Source organism: Podarcis filfolensis (assembly GCF_964270895.1).
Source record: "Podarcis filfolensis genome assembly, chromosome: Z".
Taxonomy (NCBI): domain Eukaryota; kingdom Metazoa; phylum Chordata; class Lepidosauria; order Squamata; family Lacertidae; genus Podarcis; species Podarcis filfolensis.
This window is the reverse complement of record NC_139617.1, coordinates 13,713,552-13,729,531: the sequence shown is the minus strand read 5'-3', so window position 1 is coordinate 13,729,531 and position 15,980 is coordinate 13,713,552. Positions and strand designations below refer to the sequence as shown.

The window sequence follows — 15,980 nt, the reverse complement described above, 5'->3', positions numbered from 1 at the left end:
TGGAATGAAATCATTAGATGCCCTTTTTATAGAAATCACTTTACAGAGATGCAAGGCCAGGGCTTTGAAGCGAGTTTGCTGATACAAAAATGGTAAAAAGACATGCCTCTTGTGCACAAGAGAAATACAATATAGTTCTTCTCGTTTAGAAACAATGCAGGGAGAGTGGAGTTCACAAACCATAGCTAGTCTTTCCTTTCAAAAAATCACAGATCCAGGCACACTGATCCCAGCAAGGGCAGCGAAAAACTCCATTTTGCTATCTTAGAGGGGTTGTTATTTTTTCCCTTTCCCTTTTCCCAATCCTATGTTGAATTTTACTCATTTCAAAGTAAGTTTGCTTTTAAAAATGAAAATTATTTGCATTTTAGATGTATGCACACTTTGCCCTAGTGTGTACATTTTGTACACACTGCCTAGATGGACAATGTCTGTGTTTCAGTTTTTTTTATTAATTTGGAAAGAGAATTAGGCAAGTTCGCCTTTGAATGTGAACTCAGCCTAATCTATCACCCATCCCTACTTTTAGATTGCTGTATCTTTTTGCTGTTAGGAACATAGGAAGCTGCCATATAGAACATCAGACCATTGACCCATCCTGCTCTGTGAATGGCAGGAGCTCTCTGCAGTTTCCCACCTGGAGATGCCGACAGAGATTGAACCTGGGACATTCGACATGCAAACCAGTTGCTCTACTACTGAGCAATGATTCTTTAAAAGCAGAGAGGGTTACTCATGTTTCAATTTTCCAGAGTTTGCTGTTGTTAGCCATGGCTGGTTTCTCAAGTGATTCTTAAAATGCCTCTTTGCTGCCAACACTTTCCCTTACATATAGTAAACCTGCAGCTTACGTCAGGGTTACGTTCTGGGGATCATAAGGTAAAGGTAAAGGGACCCCTGACCATTAGGTCCAGTCGTGACCAACTCTGGGGTTGCGGCGCTCATCTCGCTTTATTGGCCGAGGGAGCCGGCGTACAGCTTCTGGGTCATGTGGCCAGCATGACTAAGCCGCTTCTGGCAAACCAGAGCAGCACACGGAAATGCCGTTTACCTTCTCGCCAGAGCGGTACCTATTTATCTACTTGCACTTGGCAGGAGCAGGGACCGAGCAACGGGAGCTCACCCCGTCATGGGGATTCGAACCGCCAACCTTTTGATCGGCAAGTCCTAGGCTCTGTGGTTTAACCCACAGCACCACCCGCGTCCCTTTCTGGGGATCATGCCTAAAGACAAAATTGTGTATAGTCAAAACACATTGGGTGCAACAGCAGGTGAGATTGGCAAAATCTTTTTTTCCTCAATGTCTTCCCCCTTTTCCACCCCTTATTAGTTTGTTTGTTTGTTTGCCAAGCCCTTAAAGTTGAATGTGCAGAAGTTAAATGTAAGTTGTGGGCTTTCTGTACAAAAAGAACATTGTTCATGGTCCCTTGTGAGGGCTTATTCACACTTACCTTTTGCTTCATGCTTTCCAGGCACATATCTGGGCTTTAAGGCTCTGTATCAGAGCATTCTCCCCCCCGCCCTTTGCCCTGGAAACCAGCTTTTTAAAGCTGAGGTGCAACAAACAGCAATTCAGGGTTTTCACAGATTGCTGTTTGCCCTGTTTCTATGGGTTGTTGCAGGGAAAGCTCCAGAGGTTATAAACAAAAATATGGTGCTTGGAGCTTTGAAGTGTGGACCTGGAAAGCTTGAAGAAAAGGTAAGAGCCTGTGTTCAAGGGACACCATTCTTCCATGCACATCATGACTGGGCTTGGGTGAGACAATTACAGCTGCTGGTGTAGGGTAGACACACAATGAACCAGTCAAGTGTAACCTGAGTGAAACCCTGGCATATCTAAAAAGGCATATCTAACACCTGGGCTCAGACTTTGCTGGACCAACAAGGAGACATACCAAACATAGCTATGCTGGTGGAAATCCTTCTGTGCAAATGGAATATTAAATGGTGAAGAATTTATATGAAAAGAAACCACAGATGGCAAACTATTTAGACCTTAGCTTCCAACCTCACCTCCCCAAGCTACAACAGCAATTAATCTATGCTACCTCTGTGCATATTTAACCCAATGTTCAAAAGGGCTTATTTGTTCATGCCCAGAGCTTTATAACTTTCTTTCTCATATGGCTTTGCTGGATCAGAGGCCATCTCTCTGTACGTATTTACACAAGCTGGTTTAAACTCTAGGAAGTTAACATTTTGCAGAATGTTGCAATGTCACATACTTGAGCTCATACATACACGATCTAAAAATAAGTAATCTATATTCCCCTTTAACCTTTGTGTCTGTTCACTGCCTCAATAATGTTGTGCCTTAATTTGATTCAGTACATGTTGCTGTTCAGTTTGATGTATGCTCTCGGGGAGGCAAACTTATTAGAAAGAAGTCAGTGAATATAACAGAGAGAGAGAGAGAGAGAGAGAGAGAGAGGGAGAGAGAGAGAGAACACACCGTTTTACAGTGTGCTTGTTTGCCTAACCACTGACATTGTGATGGATGTTATATAAGGAAATACAGGGCAGAAAATATTGGGCACAATCTCCTGAGCAGTAATACTAGGCAAACCCCATTGAAATGAATGGACGGTGTACAAGAACACTGCCATTGCCAATTTTTCTACCTGCTTCAATCTTTTCTGCAATTGTCTTCATTTCAATTCAATGGGAAGAGGTGGTGCTAGTTCACAGAATATTCTCCATTTTCAATTTAAAACACTGAAAGAGCAATCTTATACACTCTTACCTGAGAGAAAATCCAATTGAACTCAAGAGGGCTTACTTCCAAGAAGACATGCATAGAATTTCTTGCTATTGCGTTTTCCTGTTTGCTGCTTTTTCCTTTTCCTTTTTTTAAGGGGGACAGTCTTCCTGGATTTGTCACACTGACCATTTAATCCAATCTGCAATCTCACAATTAATATGATGGTGCTACATAACCAATCAAGTTTAGTTGTGTCATGGCATTGATTGGAGCAAATGATGTGGCAATGGAGCAAGCTGCCTGAATTTGAAGCAAAACTACCTATGTACTCTTGCTCAACTCAGAGAGAAGACTCAAGGCAGGCCATTTCCACTGTCTGTTCTGCTTGTATTCCACCATCTGCTATCCCTTTCTCCAAGAGAAAAGTAGCCTCTGATAGGAGAAGATTAGACAGGGAGCATGGGGCTTCAAGCAAAGAAGGAAGACCCCAGCAACCCTCTCCTCCAGCAGGAAATGATGGTCAAAAGTGGGCATCTCCCATCTCCACTGAACCCTCTGCAATGTGATTATCCATTTTCTTTCTAATATGCAAAGCCTTTTCTGCCTCAGGGAGCAGGCAAGAAAGGGTAGCCTGAAGTTCCAGCCTTTAAAGTGGTATACAGTGGTACATCGGGTTACAGATGCTTCAGGTTACAGACTCTGCTAATCCAGAAATAGTACCAGGATGAGAACAGAAATCGCACAGTGGCGGCGCGGTGGCAGCGGGAGGCCCCATTAGCTAAAGTGGTACCTCAGGTTAAGAACAGTTTCAGGTTAAGAACGGACCTCCAGAACGAATTAAGTTCTTAACCCGAGGTACCACTGTATATCAAAGGTTTGAAGGATTCCATTGAGAGTTTCTCAACATGCAGCAGTAATAGTAAGAGTGCAAATGAGTTTCAGGGAAAGCCCTTTGGTGCTTGCCAGAACTTAAGTCAACAGGGAGTGAGGGCAAGATATATGAGAATACATGTTTAGTTGGGTTGTTTTGTTTGGTGGGGTTCCTGCAAGTAGTACCAAAAATTGTTGTTTTTTAAAAAGGTGTGTTTTCAAAAAAGTGAAAATATTGTGAGAAACTTGGAAGTAGTTCTGGCTCAGTCCTGATAATTCAGACTCAATAATCAGGGGCAGAAAATCCTAACGGGAGGGGGAGGTGGTCTGAGGGATGTCAGATCAGGCATAGAACGAAGTCAAAAGTAGATGACAAGTCAAGGACATCCTTCATCATTACAAAGGAAAAGGAAATATCCAGAGAGGCTGAATGCTGGGAATTCAGTTGATAATGCACCCAGTGGCAGAGCTTGGCAGAAGCTTTGTGTAGAAAGTGAACCTTAATTTATCTGATGTTCTCCTACCACTTGCAATGACAATAGAAAGGACTGCCCCATTTATCTTCCTTCCTTCAAAAATTGACATGCATTTGAAACAGAGATAGGTGAGACACAGCTTAAAAGGTTGTGATACTGCCAGTACTATCTCTTACCGAAGGGGAAAAAATGATGACTAATGTCTAGTCAATTGTATATATAATTGACCTCTATTCATCCCAAATTAAATTTACATTCAATATCTTCCTCACCTGTGACAAAAAAAGTCACTGATCCTCTCTATCCTTCTATCTGTCTGTCTACAGTAAGCTATGATCAAAACAGGATATTAAACTTAAATAATTTATTTAACACTGGTTTCAGTTCAGTTTCCCTTTCAAATATCAAGCCTTTGGAGATGCTGGGTGGAATTCAACATTGCACTGTTACGGTTGTTCCTTTAACACAAGCATTTCAGCTTTGCAGATGGAATGATGGCCCCTCCTTCTCCTCCTCATGTGGTGATGTGGGGGCACTTTCAACCCTCCCGAGCCAATTTTAAGCGGTGGGAGGGACATATGACAGGGTGAAATCACCAGTGCGCCATGACCATTTTGTTAGGCCACATCCACTGATGTCCTGGAAGCCTGCTGAAACCTTCTCCAAAAAGGAGAAACGAGAACTTACTGTGGTCCACTAGAATATGGAGCATTATAAGCACTGAGGGGCTTTATGACTCTGAGAAACCCAATTTCCCCCCATGGATTCCATCATAACTTTACACTCTCAGCCATCACCCTGATAGGGATAAGTAAATCTGTCAGTTTCAGCTTCTTTTCGTTTCACTCCCCTCACCTCCAACCTTAAGTTTAATTTTCTATATTTCCACAACAATTCACAATTTTATTTTATTTTTTTTTAATCCTGATGAAAATACCTCAGCATTTTAGTCCAAATTTACCCTAGTGTACTGATGTCTGCAGCCAATTTTGCCCAATATATACTACTTCTTTTTTTGCACAGCCATTTCCCCTAATATAACACTGTTTTATATGTTATGTTCACTGATATATGCATTACAACGCAAAATTTACCCTAGTGTGTGTTTTAATACATTATTTGGCTGGCAAACTGCACTGTAAATTTCAGAGAAGTGCGTTTTTTTAAAAAATGGCTGTGCTTTGATTCATGCTAGAGAAAGTGCGAATTAGTCAAGTTTATTTTAAATGCTAACCATTTTAACCACCGCCCCCTCCAAAACCCCCAGAGCAGAAGGAGCAAAAGAGACAAAGGGCACATGCCAGATACCAGGACTGGAAACATAGCCTGAGGCTCCCTTCTCCCCCAACCCTGTTTGGTAACAAGTGGTCTTCAGGATATCTTTCTTTCTTTCTTTCTTTCTTTCTTTCTTTCTTTCTTTCTTTCTTTTCTTTTCTTTTCTTTCAAAAAGCAAATAAAAATAAGCGCAATATATCACTAGCTTTACAAAGTCCAACCTTCATTTTATTTAGATAAAATAAATAAATAAAAACCATTGTACTTATTAATTGTGTGTGTGTGTGTGTGTGTGTGTGTATTTGGTAGGTTACCTAAAAAAAACAAAACAGGATATACCCATTAAATTATGTGTCACGATTTGACAGAAAATGTGTGTGTGTGTGTGTGTGTGCCCCCGAACTATAGCTTATATTACACATAAATAAATTTATATAGGCCCAAATCCTATGTGTATTTACCTAGTTCTGAGTAGATCTGCGTCACATTACTGTGCTCCTTTGAGGGGGGAACCCCATGGGAGTGTTTTGGTAGGCAGGAGAGAATTCCTCCAGAATCTAATAACACACTCAGTCCTGACAGGAGGACATACAACAGGCTCTCTCAACTAGCTGCAGATTAGGTGCTGTTTTTTGACCTGCACTATTAGCTCACTTCAAATCCAGGTGAGCAATAAATCTGTTTTTGAGATTATATTTGGAAGAACTGATCTCTGGGAGACATGCATTCACAAATAACCCCAGCAAATCAGAGTGATGTAGGAGAGTGTTTTTGGTGTAAAAATAATATTTGTTATCGCTCTGAGCTCCTATCACCAGTATTTTTTTCCAAAAGCATGCATATGCTGGATGGAATTACATGTTACAAAGGACACAAATGGATTTCAAAAACATGCTTCCTTCATAATTCCTATACTGGGAGAATCAGTAGGTGAAAAAGATGCTTATCCTTTTCCCCACCTACCAAGTAAGGAGAACTAGAGGGTTGGGTGGGGTGAATGTGGAAAAAAAAAATGTGTGTGTGTGTGTGTGTGTGTGTGTGTGTGTGTGTGTGTGTTAAGCAATCCTCCCATGCACCAACATTGCTACACAAGGGTCAACAAGGGATAGAAGAATGGGTCAGTTTCAGTTTTCTCCATTTCTTGATTTTCCTGTCTTGAATTCAGTTATTCATATTTCCACATCAGTTTGCAAATTATTTTTTAAGTCCTTGTGGAAATCCACCAGCATTTTAGCGCGAAATTCTTATATACATTTTTTTTGAATGAACTTTTGACTAATGCACACACATTCTAGATTATTTATCTAGTGGTGGTCATGTTATTGAAGTGATGTGAATGTTCTCCACCAATGAATGCAACATTGACACCCGCAGCTTAAAGGACTGCCGCCTCCACCCTATTCTCTTCCACATCAAGAGGCAGCCATTGCCCATGAAAAAACTTGAATATCAGGAACAATTCTTTCCTCCATATGCCATCAGACCCATGAGTCAGTGGAGGGAACAGGAGGAAGTTCAAGCTTCAGCATCACCGTCCAATGATGCTACCAAGGAAAAGTGAAACCACTTAGGAGTGACATCGTTTTTGCAATGAGTGCCTGAAAGTCATTGGACATGGGAGGATCCCCCCCTTTTCCTTTAAAACAGTTCCATATTTGTCCTGTTTGACTGACTGCCCTCCTAATATGCCTCTGTTTTATAATTTTCTCCTGCTTGTTGTCTTTTGCACCTGTCCCCTAGTTGAGTCTTTGGTTTGCCCAGTCTGCTGATTACCAGCCATACCCTGAAACCATAGCAATTGCAGCTCTGGCTCTAGTTTTCAACTTAGACTATAGTCTCTGGCCTTGTTCATTACCTCAGCTTCTACATCACCTGCAGTCCTATCAGTCCATGGAACCCAACCCTTCCAGCAGTCTAAACTGGTCATCAACGCACACAATGGAAGTGCAGGCCTTGAAACAAACAGCTGCCATAAACCATGGGGTTAAAGAAACCTTTGTTGTTGTTGAATGCAGTGTTTTGTTTTTTAGGAAATTTGTGTTGTATGTTCTGACTACCACTAAGAATTCTTCAAGTCTGAGCTCGATGATCAATACCACAAAATGAAGGGGGAAATGTAAAAGGAAAGGGGAAACAGAAATATTTCCGGTGGAAAGAAGAAAATCTATTTTCCAAGTTATTAAATAGTGTCTCTCAACAGTGGGGGCCCAACAGCCACAGCTGCAAATATTTGGCACAATATGTTAAACTGCTTCCCTGCTGTCTTGTGGGACATCTTTGGGAGAAGAAAAGACTAAGGAGTAAACCCTATGCAAATCCAGAGTGAAGTCCTTAAGATGGTTGGATGACATCTTGTACACCTCCTGCAGCCAAGCTGCTACAAATGTATTGCTTTCCTTTTCTTTGGAAGACATCAGCGAGACCAGGTGGGGGTGGGGCTCATGTATTCTGGGCAGCTCAGGACCTCAATAAACACTGCCCAGGCTTGTGCACCGTGGAAGGTCACTTTGGTGCTGCAAACACAGCAAAAACAACATGGGAGGCAGCAGTTGCAAGTTACCAGTTTCTGCAGCCACAGCAGGCGCTGTGACTCTCCATTGGTTTGACTTTACCCTTGGAGGTGCACACCATTGTCTCTTGAGACAGACAGATGCCAACCATGCAATGATAAATTTCAATATACCATTATAAATAGGATTTATTATACTTTACAGATCAGAGAGCCAAATGAACATTTCCTTTCAAAAGAGCCAGATAGCAAACATGTGAAGGGAACTTGAGGTAAATGTCCTTGTTGACAATCTACAGTTTGACAGGTGAGAAAGTAGGATCACATTGCAAGCCTGTTTAAAGTACAGTTACATCAGATATACAGTAGCATGTGAGATTTCCAGTTTTGCAGCCTACTTAATGGATCCTCAATAGCTTTTAAAATTTCAATTAAATGTTAAGCATACTGTGTTGTAGTGTTGTTGTTTTATGCAAGCATACATAAAGTCCATCACCCGCATCCAGTGCTATGTTCACGTGGGAACTCAAATATCCACCATGGATTGCCAGTTTATTTCCCTGGAGCAGCTAGTGGGAACCTTCGGATCACCAGATGCTGCCAAACTACAACTCCCATCAGTGACAGGTATGATGGAAGTTGCACTTCAGCAATATCAGGAGAGCCAAAACTTTCTCACCCTTGCTCTGGAGAATCAGAACCAGGGGAAGCACCTTTACATGGGCTCAATCCTGCCAAAGATGGAGACTTTTAATACCCATTGATTTTGCTAGAAGAGAATTATCCAAGAAAATGAAAAACAACACTTAGTAAATATGTCTTAGGGTGGCAAATTATCTCAAAATAAAGCCATGCAGACTGTGTCAGAATAAATTTACTCATTTGTGTGGGGGTTGTTGTTGTTTTTTGTCCTTCTTTGCTTGAAAAGTCACATGGAACATTGCAAATGCCAGGTGAAACTTCTTCTTATTATTAATGAAATTTATATACCGCCCTATACCTGGAGGTCTCAGGGCTGTTCACATTGTTTATCACTGTTCAGATAACAGGACCCAAGAAAGAGTAAGAACAGGTCTAAGGTAAAGGTAAAGGTACCCCTGCCCGTACGGGCCAGTCGTGTCTGACTCTAGGGTTGTGTGCCCATCTCACTTAAGAGGCCGGGGGCCAGCGCTGTCTGGAGACACTTCCGGGTCACGTGGCCAGCGTGACGAAGCTGCTCTGGCGAGCCAGCACCAGCGCAGCACACGGAAATGCCGTCTACTGGTGTATAAATTCTGAAATGAAAAGTGACTGTGGGACTAGATCTATACACTCTTGGAGGAAATTGATTTTATAGTTCCATTTCAGTTGGGGTTTAAGCCTGGTTTTGGCACAGAAACTTTGTTTTGGACACCCTGTCTGATGACCTCTCTAGGGAGAGAGACAAGGGAAATTTTAATTGACCTCGACCTCTCAGAGGTTTTTGATACCATCAACCATAGTACCCCTCTGAAGTGGCTGACCTGAATTAGAGGTGGGTGGCACCACTTTGCGGTGGTTCTGGTCCTTCTTGGATGGTTGTTTCCAGAGGGTGATGCTTGGGGAGTGTTCTTCAGACCCATAGAGCTTTCAATGTGGGATTTTTTCACCTATGCTGTTTAACAACTATATGAAACTGCTGAGTGGGGTAAGCCAGAGGTTTGGTGTATGTTGTCAGCAATATGCTGATGAAACACGGCTCTTCTTCTCCTTTACATCTGCAGGTGTAGCAGTGGATATGCTAGATGTTGTCTTGCCTCTGTAATGGACTGAATGAGAACCAACAAATGGAGCTCAACCCAGATAAGAGTGAGGCACTGTTAGTGGGTGGTTCCCTAGACTGGATCAATGGGATCTGCCCTGCTCTCAATGGGGTTACAGTCCCTCTGAAAGAGCAGGTATATAGCTTGGGGGGGGGGGGGCTTCTGGATCCTTTGCTGTTGGTTGAGGCTCAGGTGGTCTTGATGGCACAGAATGCCTTCCATCAGCTTTAGCTGGTAGCCCAGCTTGACTGTACTGACAGTCAACTGATTTCTGGGCCTGATTCGAAGTGCTGGTTTTGACCTATAAAGCCTTACAAACGGCTCAGGACCACAATACCTCAAGGACTGCCTCTCCCCATATGAACAAACCCAAACCCTGTGATCATCATTTGAAGCCCCTTGGGTGCCTCCTCTACGAGAGGCCTGGACAGCAGCAACATGAGAATGGGCCTTTTCTGTAGTGGCTCCTCATCTGCTGAATGCACTCCACAGCAACGTCTGCCAGGGGACCTTCATTACATAACTTTAGGCACCACCTGAAAGCATTTCTCTATACTCAGGACTTTGGCTGATCAAATATTCTATGGCCTTTTCAATGAGATTTTGGAAGGGGAGTTATTGGTGTGCTTTTGTTTCATTATGCATTTCATGATCTTATTTTGTATTTTTATGCTGCGAACCTTCTAAGGCTCTTTCGATGTTGGGCCGTAAACAAATTTATTTATTTATTTATTTATTTTTAAATTCAACTCTGAATATATGAAAGGAAGAGTACATGCTTAACATTTACTTTTTAAAATCAATGTGTGTTAAGAGTGCTTAACTCTGGCAGGATTACTGCACTCAACATGTTGTAGAAAGAAATGTGACTGAGAGTAGCACTCAGCTTTTGCTGTGCATTGACTTGTCCGAAAAATCAATGTGGGCTCCAGGCAAATATAAAAGATTTAAATAATTATGGAGCTTATGCATTTCTTTTTTTCAGGAGACACGTGTTTAAAATGTGGAAGCACGTGGCACTTCTACATTTGCTTTTCTTGTGCAAAAGTGCTTCCCGTGGAGCAATTTCTTGTTGATCTAGGCGCACAATTAATATGTGATTGGGACAGATACCTCTTCCCCCTTCCCCTGCCATCTAGCTATCCAATTTTATATTAGCATTCATACAACGACAAAAAAAAAATCCAGTTTTTTTTTCCTTTTTACTCCTTCCCCCTTTTTTAAAAGCACTGAGTGCAATCCAGTAGGAATATTGTTCAAAACATTTGAAGATAATAGAACCATTTCTGTGCTCTTGTAGAATCCTACTTTTCAGTGGGATATCCACAGTCAAAGTTCTAGGTGGACTGTGCTCAATGAATCCTGCACCAATCCAAACACTGTTACATGAAGTGTACATTCTTTTACATTATTGCCCAAGGATGATACAATGCAACACATTAATGCAACACATTAATGCAAACTGTGATAGGCATAGTACACATTTTAAACATGTAATAAGCAACAACCAAAAAATGAAAATGTTACATCTTATGCTAACCAAAGATAAATTCAGTGATCTTGCCAAATTGCCTAAAAAGGCAGCCATTTTAATGCTAGGCAGCAGTATTATTATTTATTTGTACTAGTGGTAGTTAAGGTTTTGATTTTTTTTTTTTAAATCACACTAAATGCAAGACCTTTTGCTTAAATATTGGGGAAGGGCGTGCCATCTAAATTGTGCCTAAGTAGGTACTCTTAAAAATGCTAGCCAGCATAATATAAAATAAGCTTTCATCGAAAAGCTTAACAGTTAGAATAATAAAAAAAAGAATGAGAGAGGCTGGCTACAAGTGTATACTATACATATATCTATACGGAATTGCAAGTACGAGGTACACCCTCTCTTGGGCCCAGTTCATACAACATGCAGCACAATCCTATGCATGTTTACTCAGATGTAAGTCCTATTGAAATCAATGGGACTTACTTCCCATTCCACATGTTTAGGCTTGGAGGCCTAGTGGACCTATGATAGAGGAGCAGATATACAACTGTCCCCCACCCCATGGATGCAACATGTGGAGGTGGGTGTTCCATGTAGAGCAAGGGTACTCATTGTGGTGGACTATAACTCCCATCATCCTTGACCATTGACGCTACTGGCTGGAGCTGATGGGAATTGGAGTCCAGCAATATTTGGAGGTCCCCATGTTTCCTACCCCTGCTGCACATGGAACCGTCCGTCACATTCTCCATGATGTGTGTCATGGAGAAAATGCATTAGCAGCTGACTTTCCACCATGCTGAGGACTGATAGCCTGTTAAGCCAGTGGAAAGAGCCATTCGGCATTTTAAGATCGACAAAGCACTGTAAAATGCTCATATCTGGCTATCCTGCATAGCGGAAAAAGGTATTTCTTACAACAACCCCCCTCCCCCCCACCCAAGAAAATAAAAAATAAACCAACAATAATTTCTCATTCTGGAGCATATGAGACAAAGCATTTTACCAAGAAATGCAGGGAGTATAGATAACTTTACTTTGTCTTTCTTTCTTTTTTTTTTGGATGTATATGCCTAAAAGTTATTGCTCCTTTATCATCATGTATATGGGAGAGAAGGCATAAGGTGGGATTGGGGAACCTGTGGCCCTTCACTGTTGCTGGACTATGCAACCCACCATCCCTAACCACTGGACATGCTGGGTGGGGCTGATGGGAGTTGCAGTCCAGCAACACCTGGAAAGGAACAGGTTCCCCATCCCTGCTATAAGGGAGGGGAGCATGGACAACATATATCCTCAGCATAAATAAGTTAAGGGCATTAGTCCATTAAGGACAAAGTGGCTATCAGCAACATAAGAGAATAAAAAGATTTATCTTATATAGTTACCACCATTCACACCCAGTGATGGTTAATATCACTTATTTTGCCTTAGGGAAAAACCCTACATTATCGAACACTTATAGCACAATGTTCTCAAGTCTCTCTTTGTCTTTCTTTTCTTTCCTTTTCTGTCTTAGCGTTCTTGCCCTGAATACCTTTCAGTAGGGCAGCTTGAACAGTTCACCGCCACTTCGAAAACCCCTCTGGAGATCAGACGATAAAATTCTTCAGCAATCAGGGAGAGAGGACAAAGGGCTTTCTCGTGCTATTCCCATATTTCCATGTTTGCTGGCTTAACATCATTGTGTATACGACTTCAGTACTTAACAGCTGATGCGAAGACGTTCAGAGCTGGCAAACAGAGAAACAGCATGAGAAAAGCCCCTGCCTTAATCATCACATCTCCAACCCTACCTTAAAAGTTGGCTTGGCAGCTATCAACTAGCTTAATACTGTCATGGGGATGGGGAGGGGCTCGGGGAGATTTTACTGTTTTTAGATTTAGATAGGCAATTCAGATTTAAAGCATTCATATGGGAGATGTGGGCTTGGGGAACCTGTGCCCCCCACTCAGATGTGGTTGGGCACCAATTCCTATCAGTCCCACCCAGCGTGGCCAATAGTAAGGAATTATGGGAGTTGTGTTCCTATAATATCAGGATGACAACCGATTTCCCATCCCTGATTTACAGGATGCTTGCTGTTCGGGTTTATCTGGATATAACAGCTCTCCCTCCAAGCTGCCCTACTAAGAGACATATCAGGATCTATACAAAGGATAGATTTGCTAGGTAGCCAGCATGGTGCTCTCCAGATATTGCTGAATTCTAGACCTCGGCCCCAGTCAGTGTGGGCAGCTGTCAGGAATGGTGAAAAATGCATTTCAATATCAAGGGAGCAACACATTAGCCAATGCCTGCAAGGGGTCATTCCTTGGAAACTTTAGTTATATATTCTGTGAAGGTGGAGAGGGTGGGGAAGGGGTGCTAACTAAGCATTGCATTAAAGGACTCTTGACACATTCATCAAACTACAATTCCCAGGATTCTTTGGGGAAAGACATGACTAGCAAATGGCTTTAAATCAACATAAGATCATAGTACATACATGCCCTTAGTGGAAATACATTACTTAATACAATGCAACTCTTATGCCAAAATATGTGGTACAGCAGGCTTCAGGACTTGTATATAATTATAAAATGTCATGCACTCAAGGGACTCACTGCAACATATTTTAACCCCCCCATTTTGTTAGAATTTTCTGAAATTGAGGAAGGTCTGTATAAATAAAAACAGGCAACATCCACGTCCCTCCCTCCTACCCGCCAACCATGTATTGTCATCGTGTTTAAGAACTTGTTTAGATTGCTGATATCAAGATAGCATCAAAATATTGTGAGAAAATAATATTGGGAAAGATGGAATATGGGAGGAAAGAAGACTGAAACAAAGCAGAGCAATTAACATAAAATATCCTAACCAAATCGTCATGATCTCACTGTAAAGTGCAATAGTAAAGAATGGTCAAAAGTATGCATGAAAGCAGGGCTGGAGAAAATCAATGCAGAGTAATGGCAAAGGAGTCAAACACACAAAGGTCCTGTTCCTACAGCAAGCATAGTTAAATTTTCCTAAGTGCATCAGTGCAAAAATGCTAACTTTTGGACCCAGTTTGCATATGTAAAACTGGCTGGCTTGATTTTCAGTGCAACCCATGTCATATAAGAATGGATACAGCCTGCTGGAATGCCAACAAACCAAACTGGGGAACTCAAGCAGCAGTTCTGCATGTGCAAATTCAGCTTTACCTGAAATGGTAAATGAATTGATACTAAAGGCACACACACTTAGTGGTCACATATGTTAAGAGGTGCAGAACAGAAAAAGCTAGTGAACTCTCAACTTTAAAATGTTTTTCAACTTGCACTGAGTCACCCTGAGTACTGTCGTTATGTAGGAAGGGTGTCGCACAAACACTCTTAAATAAACCTTAAATATTTTTCTTCCTCTTTTTACTAATTTGCTTGGATTTTAATCAGTGGCGTAGCGTGGGGGGTGCAAGGGGGGCCGGCCGCACCGGGCGCAACATCTGGGGTTAGGGCAAATCCATGGGTTAGGGGGCGCAAATCCACGGGTTAGGGGGCGCAAATTACTTGCCTTGCCCCGGGTGCTGACAACCCACGCTACGCCACTGATTTTAATGCAAGAAAAAGGTAAGTGGCAACTTCAGAGGAGGGCCAGGCTCAGAACTGCATTCAGCTTAGATGCAGACAATCTATCCTAGATAGTGCTGGGACAACATCAGACCCTCCAACATTCCTCAGATGAAAATGGGGACACTTCTCACACACCCACAACTGAACCTCCTTAACCTCCATCCCCCCCCCACCACCACAAAGCATTTCCTATTGGAAGAAGGGTAAGCGCCATCACCACCACACCAGTGGGACACAGCACACGTGCCGGAATGGCTTTCACAATTCTGGCACTGTCCCTGGAAAATCATTTGGAGAGTATGCCACACCAGTCTCTGGATAAGGTAGATTTACTCATCATTAAGCTGCCACAAACTCCTCAGGTTGAGGGAGGATGGAAGAAGTGTACTGGTATATCTCTGAGTACCTGCAGCAGCTATTGGTTGCCCTGCCTCAGTAATGGACTGGATGAGAGCTAAAGAACTAAAGCTTAATCTAGATAAGACTGAGACACTGCTGGTGGGTGGTTAAGTAGCATGGATGGCTGGGAGACTGTCTGTTCTTGATGAGGTTACATGCCTGAATCTGGTCTGCAATCACCTGTTCAAGAACCTTGCCCATGAAGGGGAGATTAGCAACTTGTTGGTAGTTACTTAGATTTTCTTAATCAAGGGAGCGTTTCTTGGGATTTTATCTTTCAAGTATGCAGAGACAATGCCCTCTCACAAGGATGCATTAATCACCTCCCTGACCCAGCCAGCTGCCCCCCCCCACTATTTTTAATCAGTCAAGAGGGACAAGGGTCCAGACCATCTTGTCCATATCCACAACTGATCCAAGCATCTTGTCCATATTTTTGAGCCTTACTAGCTGAAACTTGTCCAACACAACAGGACTAGAAAGTGCTCTGGACACCCCTTGAGAGTAATCTGCTGCAGCCGCAGAATTAATATCCTACTGGATGCAAGCAATTTTGCTTCCAAAATGCTTTGCAAATACAGCGAGGAGCTACCATTGATCCCACCACCTCCTTCAGGCCAGAATGTAAACGACACTGCACTACCCAGAACAGCTCTGCCAGATGGCAGAGTGAGGATGCAATGGAGGCAGCAAAGTATGCCTTCCATGCTGCCTTAACTGCCGTTAGGTAGGCTTTATAAAGAGCCCTCATCATTGTTCATTTGCATTCCACCAGATCTTTCCTCCACTCACATTCAAGCCATCTCCCAGCTCATTTCCTTGTTCTAAGCTCTGGGGTATAACACAAGCCCCCCCCCCCATGGGAGAGGGTGATTGGGGTGTT

General features: G+C 42.4%; 1 protein-coding gene across 5 annotated transcripts in view; it reads right to left on the bottom strand.

Annotated features, from left to right (window-relative positions):
• The window catches only part of PCDH11X (protocadherin 11 X-linked), a 737,057-nt gene that overhangs the window by 544,358 nt on the left and 176,719 nt on the right, over positions 1-15,980 (bottom strand). Inside the window, exons 5-6 of one of the 5 annotated variants that reach the window (XR_014543681.1) lie at positions 9,093-12,831; positions 8,003-8,905 (exon numbers count right to left, since the gene is read on the bottom strand). The exons of 3 other annotated variants lie outside the window; for them this stretch is intronic. Coding sequence is in view for 1 of the 2 variants with exons in the window: in XM_083595816.1 (XP_083451942.1) it covers positions 12,826-12,831 (6 nt within the window). In the remaining variant the exon portion in view is untranslated. Of the gene's footprint in view, positions 1-8,002; positions 12,832-15,980 lie in introns of those variants that run through there. One more of the 5 variants, XM_083595816.1, reaches the window with a different exon arrangement.